The sequence below is a fragment of the Pundamilia nyererei genome, unplaced genomic scaffold (assembly GCF_000239375.1).
Source record: "Pundamilia nyererei isolate P.nyererei 1_Seehausen unplaced genomic scaffold, PunNye1.0 scaffold00017, whole genome shotgun sequence".
NCBI classification, from domain to species: domain Eukaryota; kingdom Metazoa; phylum Chordata; class Actinopteri; order Cichliformes; family Cichlidae; genus Pundamilia; species Pundamilia nyererei.
In genome coordinates this window covers 3,908,396-3,923,488 of record NW_005187418.1, presented here as the reverse complement: position 1 = coordinate 3,923,488, position 15,093 = coordinate 3,908,396, and the positions used below count along the sequence as shown (strand labels likewise).

Below are 15,093 nucleotides of genomic sequence, written 5' to 3'. Positions count from 1 at the left end.
AGCGCATCCACACAATACAAGTTTTAAGCGCTCCCTGTCTGTCGTAGGCAGATAAGGGTGTTACCACCTCTCCTTATGTCCTTGAAAGTTATGTAGCAGCTTAAAACATTTAAATTATGTGTTAAAATAAATTATTCAAGCAGCAGCGGCGTCAGTGCAGACACCTGTATATTAGAGGATGTGCATACGTGCTATAAAATGTAGGACGTTTCAGAGTACAGATGTTGCCGTTGAAGAGACTATATGAAGTGCACTGCATTGCTGGGAGGAGAAGATTCCCTGCAAAGTGAGAGCAACTGATATCAAAACACTGGAGGGTACTTCAGTGATGCACAGCTGCTTGATCTCCTCTCAACCTAACACATAAACACACGGAAAGCAAAGCAGAGAGGAGGTATGTTTTTCAACTACTTGAACCTTGAAGCCTTGCGGAGAAGAATATTGATAGCCACTTTGACATCATCCATTAGTTTGTGAAGTCCTGTTTTGAGACCCCAGTTTTGGCATTTTGGTTGTTGTCATCTTGGTTTTCTGAAACCAGATGCAAAAAGTGAGAGGTTGATTTGACAGACTAACTGAAGACACCATGTTCATAAGTTAGCAACTCATCAAAGAAAGCTTAGACCCACTACATGGCTTATTTTCTTCCTTGTGGGGCCACAATTTGCAAGGCGAACTTCATGTTGTATTCACTGTGACTTGAAACTATTGACTGAAACTATGTACTTATCCGAAGCATCTACTGAGGTCAGAGGTCAAATGAGCCTAATGATAGCTTCAGAAAAACTGGAGGCTTCACTTTTCAGACTACAAAGTCAAATCAGTTTTTCTTTTTATATACAACATATGGAAAGGCTTCCCAATAGGAATCACTGAATCAGCAGGTACAAAAGTCAAATCAGAGTAACTGTGCACAATCAATAGTCAAAGCTATCCCAAGCTATGACAGTTAGAATTATTGAGTGTTGCACACAGACTCCTGCACTTGCAACGTTTCAATAGTTGACCTTTAACAGGCAGACAGTGTTTTTAATTTCTCACTTCATTTATGACATGAATTAAAACCACATTTGGTGTTTATACTTTTTACCGTATGTAAACTGTTTACTGTGAGTGTAAGATTACAGCCATTGCTTATATGACACTTCTCTTTGTGTATATATATATTTATTTGGCAAATAGTTAATGACAGTGTGTGGGAGTCTGTTTGCAATGCTGGATATGTTTGACCCTTTTATAAGCACTTGTCTTATGAAACAATTAGATGATGTGCTTTTTGAAAAAAAATTTTTTTTCTTCTTTCAAATTTAGAGTCTGGAATCCAAAGAAGTGTTCTCGCCATGGCAACTAATGCACATGTCTACAGGATAGCAGACAAATTACTCATGACCTTTGAGAATCAAATTTAAGACTTTTTAATGCCTCATAAGACTCCTCAAGACCCAGAGATGCCCTGTGCACGATACAAACACCCCACCATGCATTATACAGCAATGCTGATGCATGACAATAGCAAAATAGAAAAATCACAACTTCCTGCAAATTACGCAAACTGCCAAAGGTGGGTGAGAAGTTGGAGGCTCTGCAGGAAGTGATGCACTTGGCCCAGAAGTAACACAGTGTCAGTTTTACAGCTCTGACAGTACAGCACAGGAAACAATCTTTACACACAAGGGTTTTTATTTGTTGGATGAAGGATAGCACACACCTGTTGTTAAACAACCTCCCCAGCGACAAAACAATGGTGAAACCTACACTTTCAAAAAATCAAACAAAAAATATAAAGGGCAACTCAACTGGTGCCAAGAGAGCCGACTGAGTTCAAGGTTGAAACAACATATTATGGCTGTGCAAAGCTAAACAACCGAGGCCAGCTCAGAAATCCCCTGTTGTGAATGTATAATAGAAACAAAGCTCTTCACGGTGCAGCACGGCATGACCAAAAGCACGCTTCAACTGACGGCAGGAGGTTAAGCTATTCGAGGAGCAGAAGAACACTGCTGTGGTTTGTATGAACACTGCTGTGCAAAACTCTTGATCTCTTGAATGTTAGATGCATCAATTGTTATACATTAATCCAATACTATCAGATGGGTAAATTATCAGTCCAAAACTGGCAAAGGATTCCCAACATAGAGTCATAAACAAGTGGAACAAGGCAGAGTTCAGCAACAGATGGTAAGAACCCCACAAAGCCCTGGGCCTGCTTTCGCAAAGACAGTTTAAACTGGTATGAAGGATTAGATCTTGATCTACCGCAAGGCTAACTTAGCCTGAACAAGTGACACCTACACTGACCAATAAATTGACTTCTACAGGACTGAAGTATATTTGCAACCACATGCCCACATTCAAAGTAACACAGCTTTAAGGCTTTTCCATGTTAGCTTGACTTTTCAGACCTTGCTGGTAGCATCCTGTAAGCTGCAACATTAAATCATTAGCCACCTAGCTACTGCTCTAACAGAAAGCAGGACATTTCTTTCTAATCACTTATGACACCTCGGTACCATTTTTCAGTATCTGTGTTTCTCTTCTTATTTTATTCAAACATTTTCTGCTAACCAGAATTCAGAGGATAAAGTGCTTTTTCTAAAGGATTCATTCAGAGATCATGAAGTCTGATTAGTTATTTTATGTAATTAGTAGTCAGAATCCATCTTTGTGAAACTGGCCACAGTTCCGTACGTCAGTCAGGCGTGTCTCTGGGATTACGTGGACGGAAGAAACCAAGAAAGCCTAAATCCACAGAAGAACAGTGGCCAGTTCTGCAGGTTGCTTAGAAGGACCTACATGCTCACTACCTTAAAAACGACAGTATTATTTTTGAAATCTGAAAACATTTGATAGATTTTGATCAGCAACAAGTTCAAAATATGTTTCATCCTCTGAGCTCGCATGTGCTCGCTTCCTAAAAATACACAGACAGAGCTAGCCAACACCTTCTGTGTGTTGACAGGCAGATGCGTCATTGTTTGTGGCTGGCATCACAAGACAGACTCACCACTGCTGCGACTCTTGCGATTTGCCTTCCCCCCCGTCAGCAGCATCTTCAAGCTGTTTCTAAACATGACTGCAGCAGATGCCCTGGACTCGACTACAGAAGAATCTGTTGGAGAAAGAAAAGACAGAAGATAAATATTAATATTTCCAAGGGCACTTCAAGCACCACCAGCTGTATTCCGTAAGATACAACTGATGTTTAGGTTTGCTTAGGAGAATCTTATTTGACAGACAGTCAGAGAGTGACATGTAACAAGTGCTCTATTTGACCAGAATTTAAAAGAGGGGCTGAAAATTCGGAGCATTTGCAACTACGACTAACAGGATCTGACTTTTTTTTTTAAGGGCTTGAACAGTTAAAAACATTATCATGGCTATCAAAGCAGAACCACAGAGCTACATTCTCAAAGCAGGAGAGAATAAAGAACCTTCAAAAACGTTAATGGGGATTAATGAGAGAAGATTGAAGCTGGGGAAATCCCATTCATGTATACCCAATCTTATCTATGTCATCAAGTGCTAGATCAAATGCTTCAAAGCAATTAGGGAAGAATAGAAGGAAGCACCACGGGTTTCACTATACTTCCTAAAAAGCGAAAAAATGCTTTTATTGTTTTTCATTCATAAACTATGGACAACATGACTATGAGATAAAGCCTGCAGAGTGAGACGTGGCTAGAGGGAAGCAACCAAAAACAAAAAAGACGAGCCTTAAGGTTTACAGTATTTTGTAGGACAGGAACATTAATAAAGATCAAGTATATATATATATATGGGTACAGTACTTAAGATTACAGATGGTGGAAATATTAAAAAGACTGTCCTTCCATAAATAACAGCCTCATAAGCTACATGTGCAAACTTCAAACTTCATTAAGCCTTCATAGAAAGTACGACATGAAAAACTGAAGTTATTTATACACTTGTCTTATAGCTTGTGTTACAGGCCACTTATAAAAGCACTTCTACACCTCTTCACCACCGACCCTTCCAATTTCAAACCAAAAGTTATGGTTCTTTTTACTAATGAACCCTCTGTTTATAACAAAAATTAGGTAAAAATATCTATCAGATGTACCGGTTCCGTTCTGAGAGACAAAGGACCATTAGGGTTGGTCAAGTTAGAGGATTTCTTTGTATTTCAGAGGAAGAAAGATGAGGACATCTGTATTAAACCATAACATTCATTCATTTTAAAACTACAGCTTGCTCTAGCCAACTAATCCCCCACCCCCTACACCTCCTTCCACCCCCTTCACGGGCTCACGTATCTCTGCTGTGAGTCCTGATAGTAAAAAGCATGGCAGCAGATGTTCTCCATTAGATGGGAGTGACTCAGCAAAGCCCCACAGACAGGCTCCAGCTGAGATGCCGGCTTTCGACCCAAACAACAACAACAAAAAAAAAGAGAAAGAAAGAAAAAAATACCTCAAAGACGAGGACATGGAAAAGCTCTCAAAAAGCCCTCCTTCTCCTTCCCCCAGTGCTGCTTAAGCAATGTTTTTCACAATCCCCCAATGACCTTGAGAGGAGGTCTAAATGTTTCCAGAATCATAATACTGCTAACAAATATAAGGAACACTGGGGAAACAACAAAAATTGCAAGGCAACACACAACAGAGTAGTTTAAAAAGTATGAAACGACGACGATGTTGAGTCCCACAGCAAACCCAGATTTCGATTATTTCACTTTGATTTCGTCAAATGTACCAGACTGGCTTTCTGTAGTCTGAAGCCGTATGTCTCAACAAGATTGAAAACTGAATGATGCCGTGGCAGGTGCCAATTTTGAGTTTAGCTCAAGTGCAGAGGGGGGGGGAAAGAAAATAGACTGAAAAAGAAGTTGATCTAAACAACTGGAGGGAGCTGCCAGAATCAGACCATGCCCAACTTCAAATCACTTTAGATGGCTCCAGCTGGGTTTGTTTATTGTTTCAAATACCATAAGTGGTGACTGTCTAATCATTTTTCAGCACTCGGACTTTTTCTATATGTGCGATTATTATTTTTGTCCCTCGGACACCTTCTGAGCGAGTTTGGCTGGGTTTGCTCGCAGATGACTAAATAAATGAGTGTCTTTCTTGCTCATAAGTGGATACCAAGAGAAGTCCAGATATCAGCTGCAGTGACAGAGGAGCCTGATGTCTGATAAGATTGTGATCGTTACACCTAGCAGGGGGATAGATAAAAAGCTTTAGTCACATCAAAAGCAGCCGTGTTGGTTCAAGGTGACTGAGGAGAGATACGTAATATAAATAGCTACATTTTAGTTTACCTGAATGAATAATCCAGGTTTCTACTATTCACACCGATTTAAATCATCAACAACAAGTAGAACTTGCACATTATTTATCCTATGACACTTTGAAATCTGACTCATTTCCCAGGAAATGCAAATGAGAAGACATAGTTTAAATAAACAAACCAGCAACAAGGAGTGATTTTTATCATGCAGAACCATGCAAACTCCCCCTATGGTCATTAGCATAAATCACATGCTCTCAAGAGATGTACAGAGAGCGGTAAGGTGGCCACAAGTCAGATCTATAGGGATGCACGATCATTTCTAGCTTGTGCAGGGTCATCTAAGCAACTCTCTTCAGCAACAATTACTCAAGCGCAGCATAAAATATGAGCGGTGTTTAAACTGGCTCGATGTTTAGCTGTAAATAAGAGCCACATGTTAGAAGTCACAAGCGCGCTCTGACTGAAACAGACTGATCAAAACAAGATGCAAAGACGTGGATTCATTTACCCTGTATGTTGCCAAAATGTTGCTGATTTCATATGAAAGTTAAAGCCTGCTTGAATGATGTCATTTGCAAATTAAATTATCCATGATATCATCGAGTCGTATTTGCATTCTGCTAAATCTCACATCTGTTATCTCCTACTCTGCGCTCATATATACTGCAGTTGACTGCAATCAGAGAAAAATATACTTGGCCAAACGTGGCTCTCATCAGCAGAAACGTCTGCATCATTTCTAGCCTACTGCTCTTCACAGCTTAAATGCCGACTGTATGACCCCACCATTTGATATAAACAGCATACACAGGTTAGAGATAAGTGTTATGTGACTTCAGTAATATTTACATGTATAATTATCACTCAGCGAGAAGGTTAGTTCACATGTACACCTCATTTACGTCAATATCAGCTGCCAACTGAATGAGCTGCCTAGTGTGGAAAAGCAAGACCTCACAGCCACTGGGCAAAACTTGGATTTCTCTTCCCCAAAAAGTACCAAAAGTTTGACCTAAAACTCTCCCCCCCAATTAAGATAAAAATGGGTAAATAAAGTTGGCAATAGTGAGGAGAACTTTCAGGACTTTCTGCAGATCCTCAAATAAGCATCTTTCTTGCAAGTACCAACATACGTAGAGAAATCTAGATATCACCTGCAGTGACAGAGGATCTTGATGTCTGATAAGATTGTGCATCCAATAACACAGCTGACAGCAGTTACCACTCCAGTCGTCTCCCCAGTCAATCACAGTGTCAGTAAATATCTGTATCCTCTGCCCGGGGTGTGATCGAGGCCAACAAAATGTGATTCATGACATTTTTAATATTTTATCTTTTTTTGTATACTTGGATCTGCCACTGCTCATAAAAACAGCCTCTTACTGTTGATAAATGCAAATACATCCGACCTCATTTACCAAGCACTGAAGTGTCTTCCAGTCAGTGTGTGACAAGTTCCTCGGAATAAATAATAAGCCATAAAATGAATGATTCAAGGAAAGGCCTCCTTTTTATTTTTGCCCAGATGATGCATTTGCTCACTTCTCATGAGCTTGGTATTACCACCTGATGTGGTTATATGGATAACTGACTAACTGCAAGTTAGCAGATGCTACAGGCAAATGTATCCTCAAAGAATGTAACATGTCTAACACTATTTGTAATAATTATACAGCGCTGTGAAAAGTTTTTGCCCCCTTCCTGATTTCTTTCTCACTTTTTTTGCATATTTGGTACATTTACATGTTTCAAATCAAAGAAATTAGAGTAAATACAAAACACTGTTTTTAATAATGATTTTAATTATTAAGGAAAAAAAGCCAAACCTACTTGATCTTATGTGAAAAATTAAAGTAAACATAATAACTAGTTGTGCCACCCTTTGGAACAAGATGGAAGAATTTTGGTCGACTATCTTTTGCAGAATTGTTTGAATGAGCCACATTAGAGGACTGTCAAGCCCGATTAGCCCATTTAAGGTCACGCTAAAGCATCTAAATCTGAGTAAAGTCACACATTGACTAGGTCAATCCAAAACCTTTGTTTTGTTTGTTGCTTTACTTTATCCATTCAGAGGTGGGCTTGCTGGTGTGTTTCCAATCATAATTCAAGCGAGGTTGAGCTTCAAGGTAGGACATTTCCCTTTAACCCTAGAACACTATCGCTGGGTGATTTACACCTGAGAAAATACATTTACATGATTTCTCTCTCCTGCAGCTGTTTGCGTGTCGAGGAGCCTGTGCCATCACCAGGGAAGTCTCAAATGTCCCAGGAATGGGTGGACCAAAGACCAGCTTTCCAGAGTCATTATTTTGTTTTAGGAGTTTTATTTTTCATTTTGTTAGACATGGCACAGTTGAAAGTAAAAGAAGACCACTCTAATTTGTCATGTGTTGTCATATTTTGATATATTTGATTACTTTTCATTGGTTATATTATACCGGGTAAAAATCACCCGGCATTAGTGATCGTGTTACTATTTATAGCGATAGTGTTCTAGGGTTAAGATTTACAGAGCAGAATTCATGGTTTCAGTAATTACAGCGAGTCGTCCAGGACTTTTCAGTCTACAGAATATTTAATAATAGTATAATAGTCTTGTGAATCACCAAGTTATTTGTTTTGGTAAACGTGAGATGAGCCTTTGTGATTTTTTAGGCGAGCAGTGGTTTTCACTTTGAAGCACTTTCATGGATACAATTATTTCCCAGTCTATTTCTTACTGAATCACAAACACTTACATTAACGGAGGTAAATGAAACTTGCGGTTCGTCAAATGATGTTCTAGGTTCTTTTGTGACCTCCTGGATGAGTCGTTCATTTTGGTAGGTTGGTCATTCTTGGGAACATTCACGACTGTTTCCGTTTTTCCTCATTTGTGGATAATGGCTCTCACCATGGTTTGCTGGAGTCCCAAAAGCTTTATAGCCCTTTGTAGTCTCAGTGACTTTGTTTCTCATTTACTCTTGAGTTTCCTTAGATTGTACCATGATGTGTTACTTTTGAGATCTTTTAGTCTGCTTCGATTCATCAGACATGTTCCATTTATGTGATTCCTGGATTCAACAGGTCTGGCAGTGCTCCTGCCAGAGTGTGGCTAATTAAATTGAACTGCCTGTTTATACACAGTTAATTCATCATTTATCATGTAACAACGGGTGCAATCATCTTTTCCACATACAAACAGCTCTGGAATTTCTATTAATTTCACATATTTTATCAATTAATAATGGACTCTGTGGGTCTAACAGTCAATGCTGATACAAACCTCTTTGCCTTCTTTTAGCAGTTTGTCCCTTCTTCTAAGAATCTCATGATGCCATATTATTTTTCTCCCAACTTTATGCATCTCACCTCTGCGAGCTGCATGACTGTTAAACTACTGAATGACTACATAACTTACAGCTTTCCTCGGCTGTGGGAAAGAACTTGTTAAAAGTCACCTTAATCACAGCAATCACTGCAGCTGCTTTATAATGCAGTGACACAAGTGATCCTTACACCTACCAGAGGGATAGATGAAAAGCATTAGTCACGTCAAAAGCAGCACTGTTGGTTCAAGGTGACTGAGCAGTGACACATACCACCGATAGCTACATCTTAGTGTGGGCTGACTGGAATAATCCAGATTTTTACAGTCCAGTCTTGCTTAATAAAAGCTCTTTTCACACTATTAATTACCATCAACAAAGAGATGTATATATTTCTCCTAGATACTTTGAGATCTGACTCATTCACTAGGAGATGTCGTCGAGAAGACACCGTTTGCTAGTCTAAATAGACCATACAGCACTGAGGAGTGTGTGTTTTTCTTTGTCATGTAGAACCATGCAAGCCCTTCCCTCAGAACAGAAACCACTCATTGGTATGAATCACATGCTCCCGCATGACAAGATGTAGACAGTGATAAGAGAGTGTAAGGTGGCAGCAGGTCAGATCTATTGGCATGCACCCATATCTCTACAGATAAGAGGGCCTGCACAGGGGCCTCAATGCTAGTATTCATGCAACTCACCACTACTTCACCTCAGCATAAAATATGAGCAGGGAACAGCTTATTATGTCTGGTTCAGCTAGCTTACAGGCCAGAAGGCATTCTGTGATTATAATGCTAAATCAGAATCTCAAAAAGCCATGACTCAGTAAGTATACTGGAGCTTTATGTCAGCTGCTCACAATGCAGCAGGGATGAAATACAGAGGGCTTTACAGTCTAGCCTTGAAATGTGTTTCCATATGTATAACTGGGAGGTAACCAGGCAAAACTATAGCACTCTACAAACTGCCAAAGGAGAAAATAGGGAGAGATATTGCTGTCTAGAGGAGGCAATCAATGTTTGGAATCTTAGAAGACAGCATACTGAGTAGGCAACCGAGCACGCACACACACACGCGCGCACACACGCACACGCGGGTTGCCAAACAGAGACGAGCGCACACGGACAAAAATGTACCCATATACACAGCTGAAGCAACGTTTCATCTGAGGGTGTAAGCATACACATCTCTCATTCCCACTCTCTCTGACCCTGTGTACCGGCCTTTGTGAAGGGAAGCCAAGAAGCAGCATGCTTTCACAGATAATGTGCGTAAGCGGATGCAGCCCATCTCAGGATCCTCCACAGCTCAGGCGTAATGCTCCTCCTGTGCGTTAACAACCACTTAAAGGCACATTCACTGTGCCTGCACAATGAGCCACTTTCATCTGCTCCGGTCACCACGAGCAGCACACTTGTTTGTTCTGATTAAATATAAAATACAGGCACGGAGGAGTCCATTTGGAAGCATGAATATCAAAGGCTGGATTGGGCCTCTACAGAGCAGGTCTCTAATGTGCCTTTTGAGCCAGGCAGGTAAAGTGGGCCTAATTATTTAAATATGTAGGTTTATCTATAAGCCTAGCTTGAGGAATTACTTAGTCATGGCATAATCTTGAGAAACCAGAGTTATTATTATTAGAGGATTAACTTGGGCCCCTCATAAAGCAACTTTCCTGTGGAATGGATTACATTTTTAATCACCAATACCATCTAAATTTTTTAAACATAAAAGAAATCCTACTAGCAGCAGGTGCAGACGTTCCTCTGAGCCTGAGAACCGCCGTGACTCTCCATTAATTACTAAGCCTATTTACAATCAATAAAGTATCCTTTAATGGGGCCGGTGATGGCAAAGGCCAGCATTGCAGGGCGCCCAATAGGATTTATCTCTTGTTACCGTGGCCTTCAAATTAAAACTCATTGAAGAGGAAGCAACACAGACACAATCGTAGAATTAGTGAGGACACTTGTTTCCTGGGGGAGAGCTCTTACTGTGATTACCTGTAACACAGACGTTACATCAGACACAGAGCAGAGGGAGGATTTCAACTGAAATGGATCGAAATTGTGTCGTTTAAAAAAAAAAGCACAGGCTTTTGGTGCTACCCAATCGGACTAAATCTTTCAGATATGAGAACGAGCAGAAAATTTTAGGGTAAAATCCAATTTTCTTCTTAAACGTATAATAAGACTTGTCCTAAATATAGGTAATTAGGAGTCATCCGTGAAAGAAATACGACTCAATTTTGCTCTGCCAAGAGGAGAAAATATTTTAGTGGACAAAGCACAGTGAAGAAAACAGTATGAGAATGACAAAGGGCGACCTCTCCGAGGACCTCAGCTTCAAGCAATTATAGTACAATCCGGAGTTCTGACTGGGAAACACAAATGTCAGACCTTAATCAAACAAAGACAGGCTTCAGAGAAAACATGCATTCAGAATATTTATCCTATGAAAGCTGTACAATCGAAGCCGAGTCACCCACAATCGACTGGGTTCTTCCGCTTTATCTTTTGCTCTCAAGGTCCACGGAGAAGAAGTAAGGTGAAGATGGTGGCACCCAGCAGATGGACTTGTTCATTAAAACAGGAGAGAAAACATTCACACACACAAAAAGGAATGAAGCTACTCAGGCTGAAAGCTCGTTTAGTCAGAGCCTCCTCCCTTATCTCGCCAACAGTAGACGCCCTGCAGCACCAGACAGGGATAAATCATCCTCCCATCTCCAGTTTGAGGATGGCCAGGGGAGCAGAGATTCATAAATCACGCTGATATCAATAAGGGGAAGTGTCAGAGCCCGGCACACAAGGTGAGAGTTCCACAAGGCAATGCAGAAACCACTTAAGGTTGCTGGTAACAAAGTTTCACTCCTGCCCAGCGATAGATTATTTATTAATCTAGATTAATGCCCTCGCACTCAACGCTTTAGGGGAAGGTGGTGATATCTGTATCAAAATGCACCACACAAGCTTTGATCAGTCACGGATGAGACGGTTATGAAGCCTGTTGTGGACAATGTGAAGTCTGAAAGCTTCTCATCTAACAGCGTCAGAAGTGTATTAAGTTGAAAGCCATTTACTCTTACAAGTGAACAATGATCTAAAAGTAAAACCATTTAAACTACCGGATACTTCACGAAATGACAAATTTAGTGTAATCGTCAAGTGGCAATCTTCAGCACCAATGAATAAGCTGAGGCTGCCTCCAATAGCGAGTCAATCCCCATAGATGCTTATGTTAAAACCCTCTCTGCTAAAAAAAAGCCTGGTCATTCCCCCCTTTGTGACAACTGTACAGGTGAACTTGGTGCCCACGATAAGTCATTAAGCTTCCCAGCTACTGTTGCAAAATAGTTACAAGGTTCCAGTTGAAATTGGATTAAAAAGAAAAAAAAGTTGAAGAGCCTCCTTTGTGAATGAAATATAAAACTTTTAAAAGACCCTTAAAGCTTTTTATAAGAGAACTAAACTGAGTGCTTTTTGAAGGCTTTAAGACTTACAGATACTCAGTGATCTACTCTCCACTAGCAAATTACATGACTGTACTCTGGCTTGTGGCTTCAACCCATTATACAAGTGGAGCAACAATATTTGGCTCCAATTTCAGCTCATTTGAATGGAGATATTTGCATATTAGAGACACTCTCTTCTCAAGCTGTGGGTCCCAGCAAGTCCACCCCTCTGCCCCCGATCCATCCATCAGCATGCAAGTATGCAACAGAAAAAGCCCCGAATGTTTAGAATATGGATCACTGTGTGAATGTGTGAATGTGGCTTGTAGCGTGAAGTGCTTTGAGTAGTCATGTGCAGTCCATTTTACCATTTACACAGCCCACATATAGCCATGTGAGTTATCATGTGCTTTGGTTGTGTCATGTCCCGCCGGGGAAACAGAAGTCCTCACGCAGGCCAACTGTCACACAGTTTCGTTACCAAACCTATGCTCATTTGAAACCAGCTAAAGCCTCTTTTGCTCTCTTGTTCAAATCCATTCAAAAGGAAGCGACTGAAATAGCTTGTCAACCTTTATCAGAGTCAAAGAGAGCCACATGAAGGAGAACATAATCCAATGCTTTTTATTTTCCCGTTTGTTTTAGAAGGTGTTTGGGCAAGATCAAATAATGGGATGAAATACTGTTAGCTCTGTAGGCAGGTGTGGAAAATTCCCCTAGCAATGCCGAGGACAGAAATAAATCACAGACCCTATTTATTCTCTCGGAGTTGCAGTTTTTTAAAGTTCACTTGCATGCCTTCTTTGTAATCTCCTTAACAGGTGGACAGTGCAGAAGTAGGTATTTGTCAGTGATAAATGAAAAAGCATTTTTCTCGGCAGACATCAAAGTGACAGCAGCAGAGCTCTGATTTTAAAAGGTTGTGAAGGCGCTACTTAATGCTACCTCGCTTCTCTGTGGTCGCTCCTGTGAACAATAACAGAAAACTGAGTGGCTGAGCAGCAGTGTGACCAGACCTTTGCAGAGAGCAGGTAGAAAGGAAGCGATGATGGAGGAGGAATGAGCTTCGTGGGATTTTCCTAATTGTGATGCTAAGGGTAATGGGACTACTCTGATGTAAAGACTTAGGCAAGCTAATAAGGTTAAATACATAAGCGTGCATTCTTAAATCTTTACCATTTCCGCTGCAAATGACACTAGATGATGCTAAAAGGTCAAAGACGGAGTTAAATATGGTATTTGCCTGGAGAGACAGATTAATGGTGGTTAAATGAGACAGTTCAATTAATCCCACTGACTGCAGCTTCCAGTCCTCCCTCCTCTTCTCTTCTTCATCCTGTCTCTTCATTCAGAAACCTCACTGCTACACCTGCTGGCCATTTCGGAGTGCTGCTACTGCAACACATGCATTGAAATGACTGAGCATGGGTGATAGGAGATGTATTAATGAAATGAAACATCTAAAGCTAATCTAAATAATAGGCTTTCATCTTTGTTCCTGACATATGACACTGATGTGTCAATCATCTATCTTGTAGAATGCACAGGAAATTTTGGTTTTGCATAAATCCATTTGTATGCCCGTGGCTCCTTAATCATGCTCAAACAAACACGCCGGAGCTTCGGGAAGAATGTTTCGATGTTTGACAGGCAGCTTAAAGGAGCAAATAGAGTCGTGACATGAGGACAGAAGGTCATTCTGCAGACAGCCGCTAAAGGCAGGTAATCAACATTGGCAGAAGTGCACATTTGCATTAAGATGGAAGCATTTAAAACTCAGTCGGTGTCTCTGCTCTGTGCAGGCGCTCAAATTAAATTGTAAGAATTAAATCGGCTGAGTGCTGTACCATCCCCGGTTCGCATTCATTCCTCATCTCCCTGTTAATCACGGCTTGGATTTACATCAGGCTAGGATCTTCTTGCTGCTCCAAGTGACATTTGAAAGATGGAGCCATTGATGTAATTACACTCCATGCAGCAACAGCACAACAGATTAAGTAAATGTTGATTTTTGTGAAGGCAGTTATATAAAACTGACTGTATTGTGTATAAAAAGCATTCATCCCTGACATTTCATGTTTTTCAAAACAAAAAATCACAGTAAAGGCTTCATTTTACACTGATTAACAGCTGCAAGTTTCACTGTGCCAACTGGTTTGTACTAATAATTAAGTAGGCTGAGCTTGTTTGATATTATGACTAAAATACACACAAAAAAGTGCACTTACTAAAAAAGGCCCTTAAGGTAGTTTCTGTTTTATAACCTATGCCAAGGTCCTTCCATTAAATATATTCCCAGTGACTCAGTGTTGTAAAAGAAAACAAAACCTTACCAAAGAAGTGTGAATACTCTTTTAAAGGCCTTTTAAATGAAAGCACAAAATGGCTAGGATAACTTCTAATAACATTCCCACACATCGTGTCCTGGCTCAGCTGTCACATGGTTCCAGTGCCAGCCCGAAGCTGGTTTCACACAGAATTAAGTAACCCTGCTTCCCTCTGCGCTGTCAGCTCCTTCTGCCTGACATGAGCAGGCTTCAAATGATACCCAAATGTGTTGATTTGGCCACTTCAAGGGAAGCGCTAAACAACCGAGTACGACTCCTATTTCAAGTTGATGTGTGCATCCAAATTAAATTCATTTTCCTAAAAAGCTTGACAACATGTCACTTAGCCGGAGGCCTTGTAGTAACTTTGTATCACTGCGTACCAGAGCCAGATAGTGTTGGACTTCCTTGCCTTAGGCTGTTGTGTATGAAGTGCGGCTTACTGGTTGATAGGCTTAGCATGGTTCCTAAGTGGAGTAAAGGCACGAGGGGGCTTACTGGCTTCCTTCATGAATCCACAGAGTTACAAAGGTCTTCATCTGAAAAAAAACTTTGGTCTTATCCAATAAAGCTGCTGTGTTTCTTCTGTTCACTTCAAAGTGAACCCTTGGACACACACAGAGATGACTGGGGCTGAAATGCACTGCAGACAACACATTAAAGCTTCGACCGTATATTTTAAGCAGTCTCATATATCTCTATATCTCTCTCTCTCTATATCTATCTATCTCTATCTCTATATATA

General features: G+C 40.5%; 1 protein-coding gene across 6 annotated transcripts in view; it reads right to left on the bottom strand.

The window, feature by feature from the left end:
• The window catches only part of tanc2b (tetratricopeptide repeat, ankyrin repeat and coiled-coil containing 2b), a 163,639-nt gene that overhangs the window by 120,080 nt on the left and 28,466 nt on the right, over positions 1-15,093 (bottom strand). For all 6 annotated transcript variants that reach the window (XM_013908992.1, XM_013908993.1, XM_013908994.1 and 3 more), the window contains exon 3: positions 3,005-3,109. In XM_013908992.1, the coding sequence (XP_013764446.1) occupies positions 3,005-3,071 (67 nt within the window). In that variant the 5' untranslated portion in view covers positions 3,072-3,109. The remainder of the gene's footprint in view (positions 1-3,004; positions 3,110-15,093) is intronic.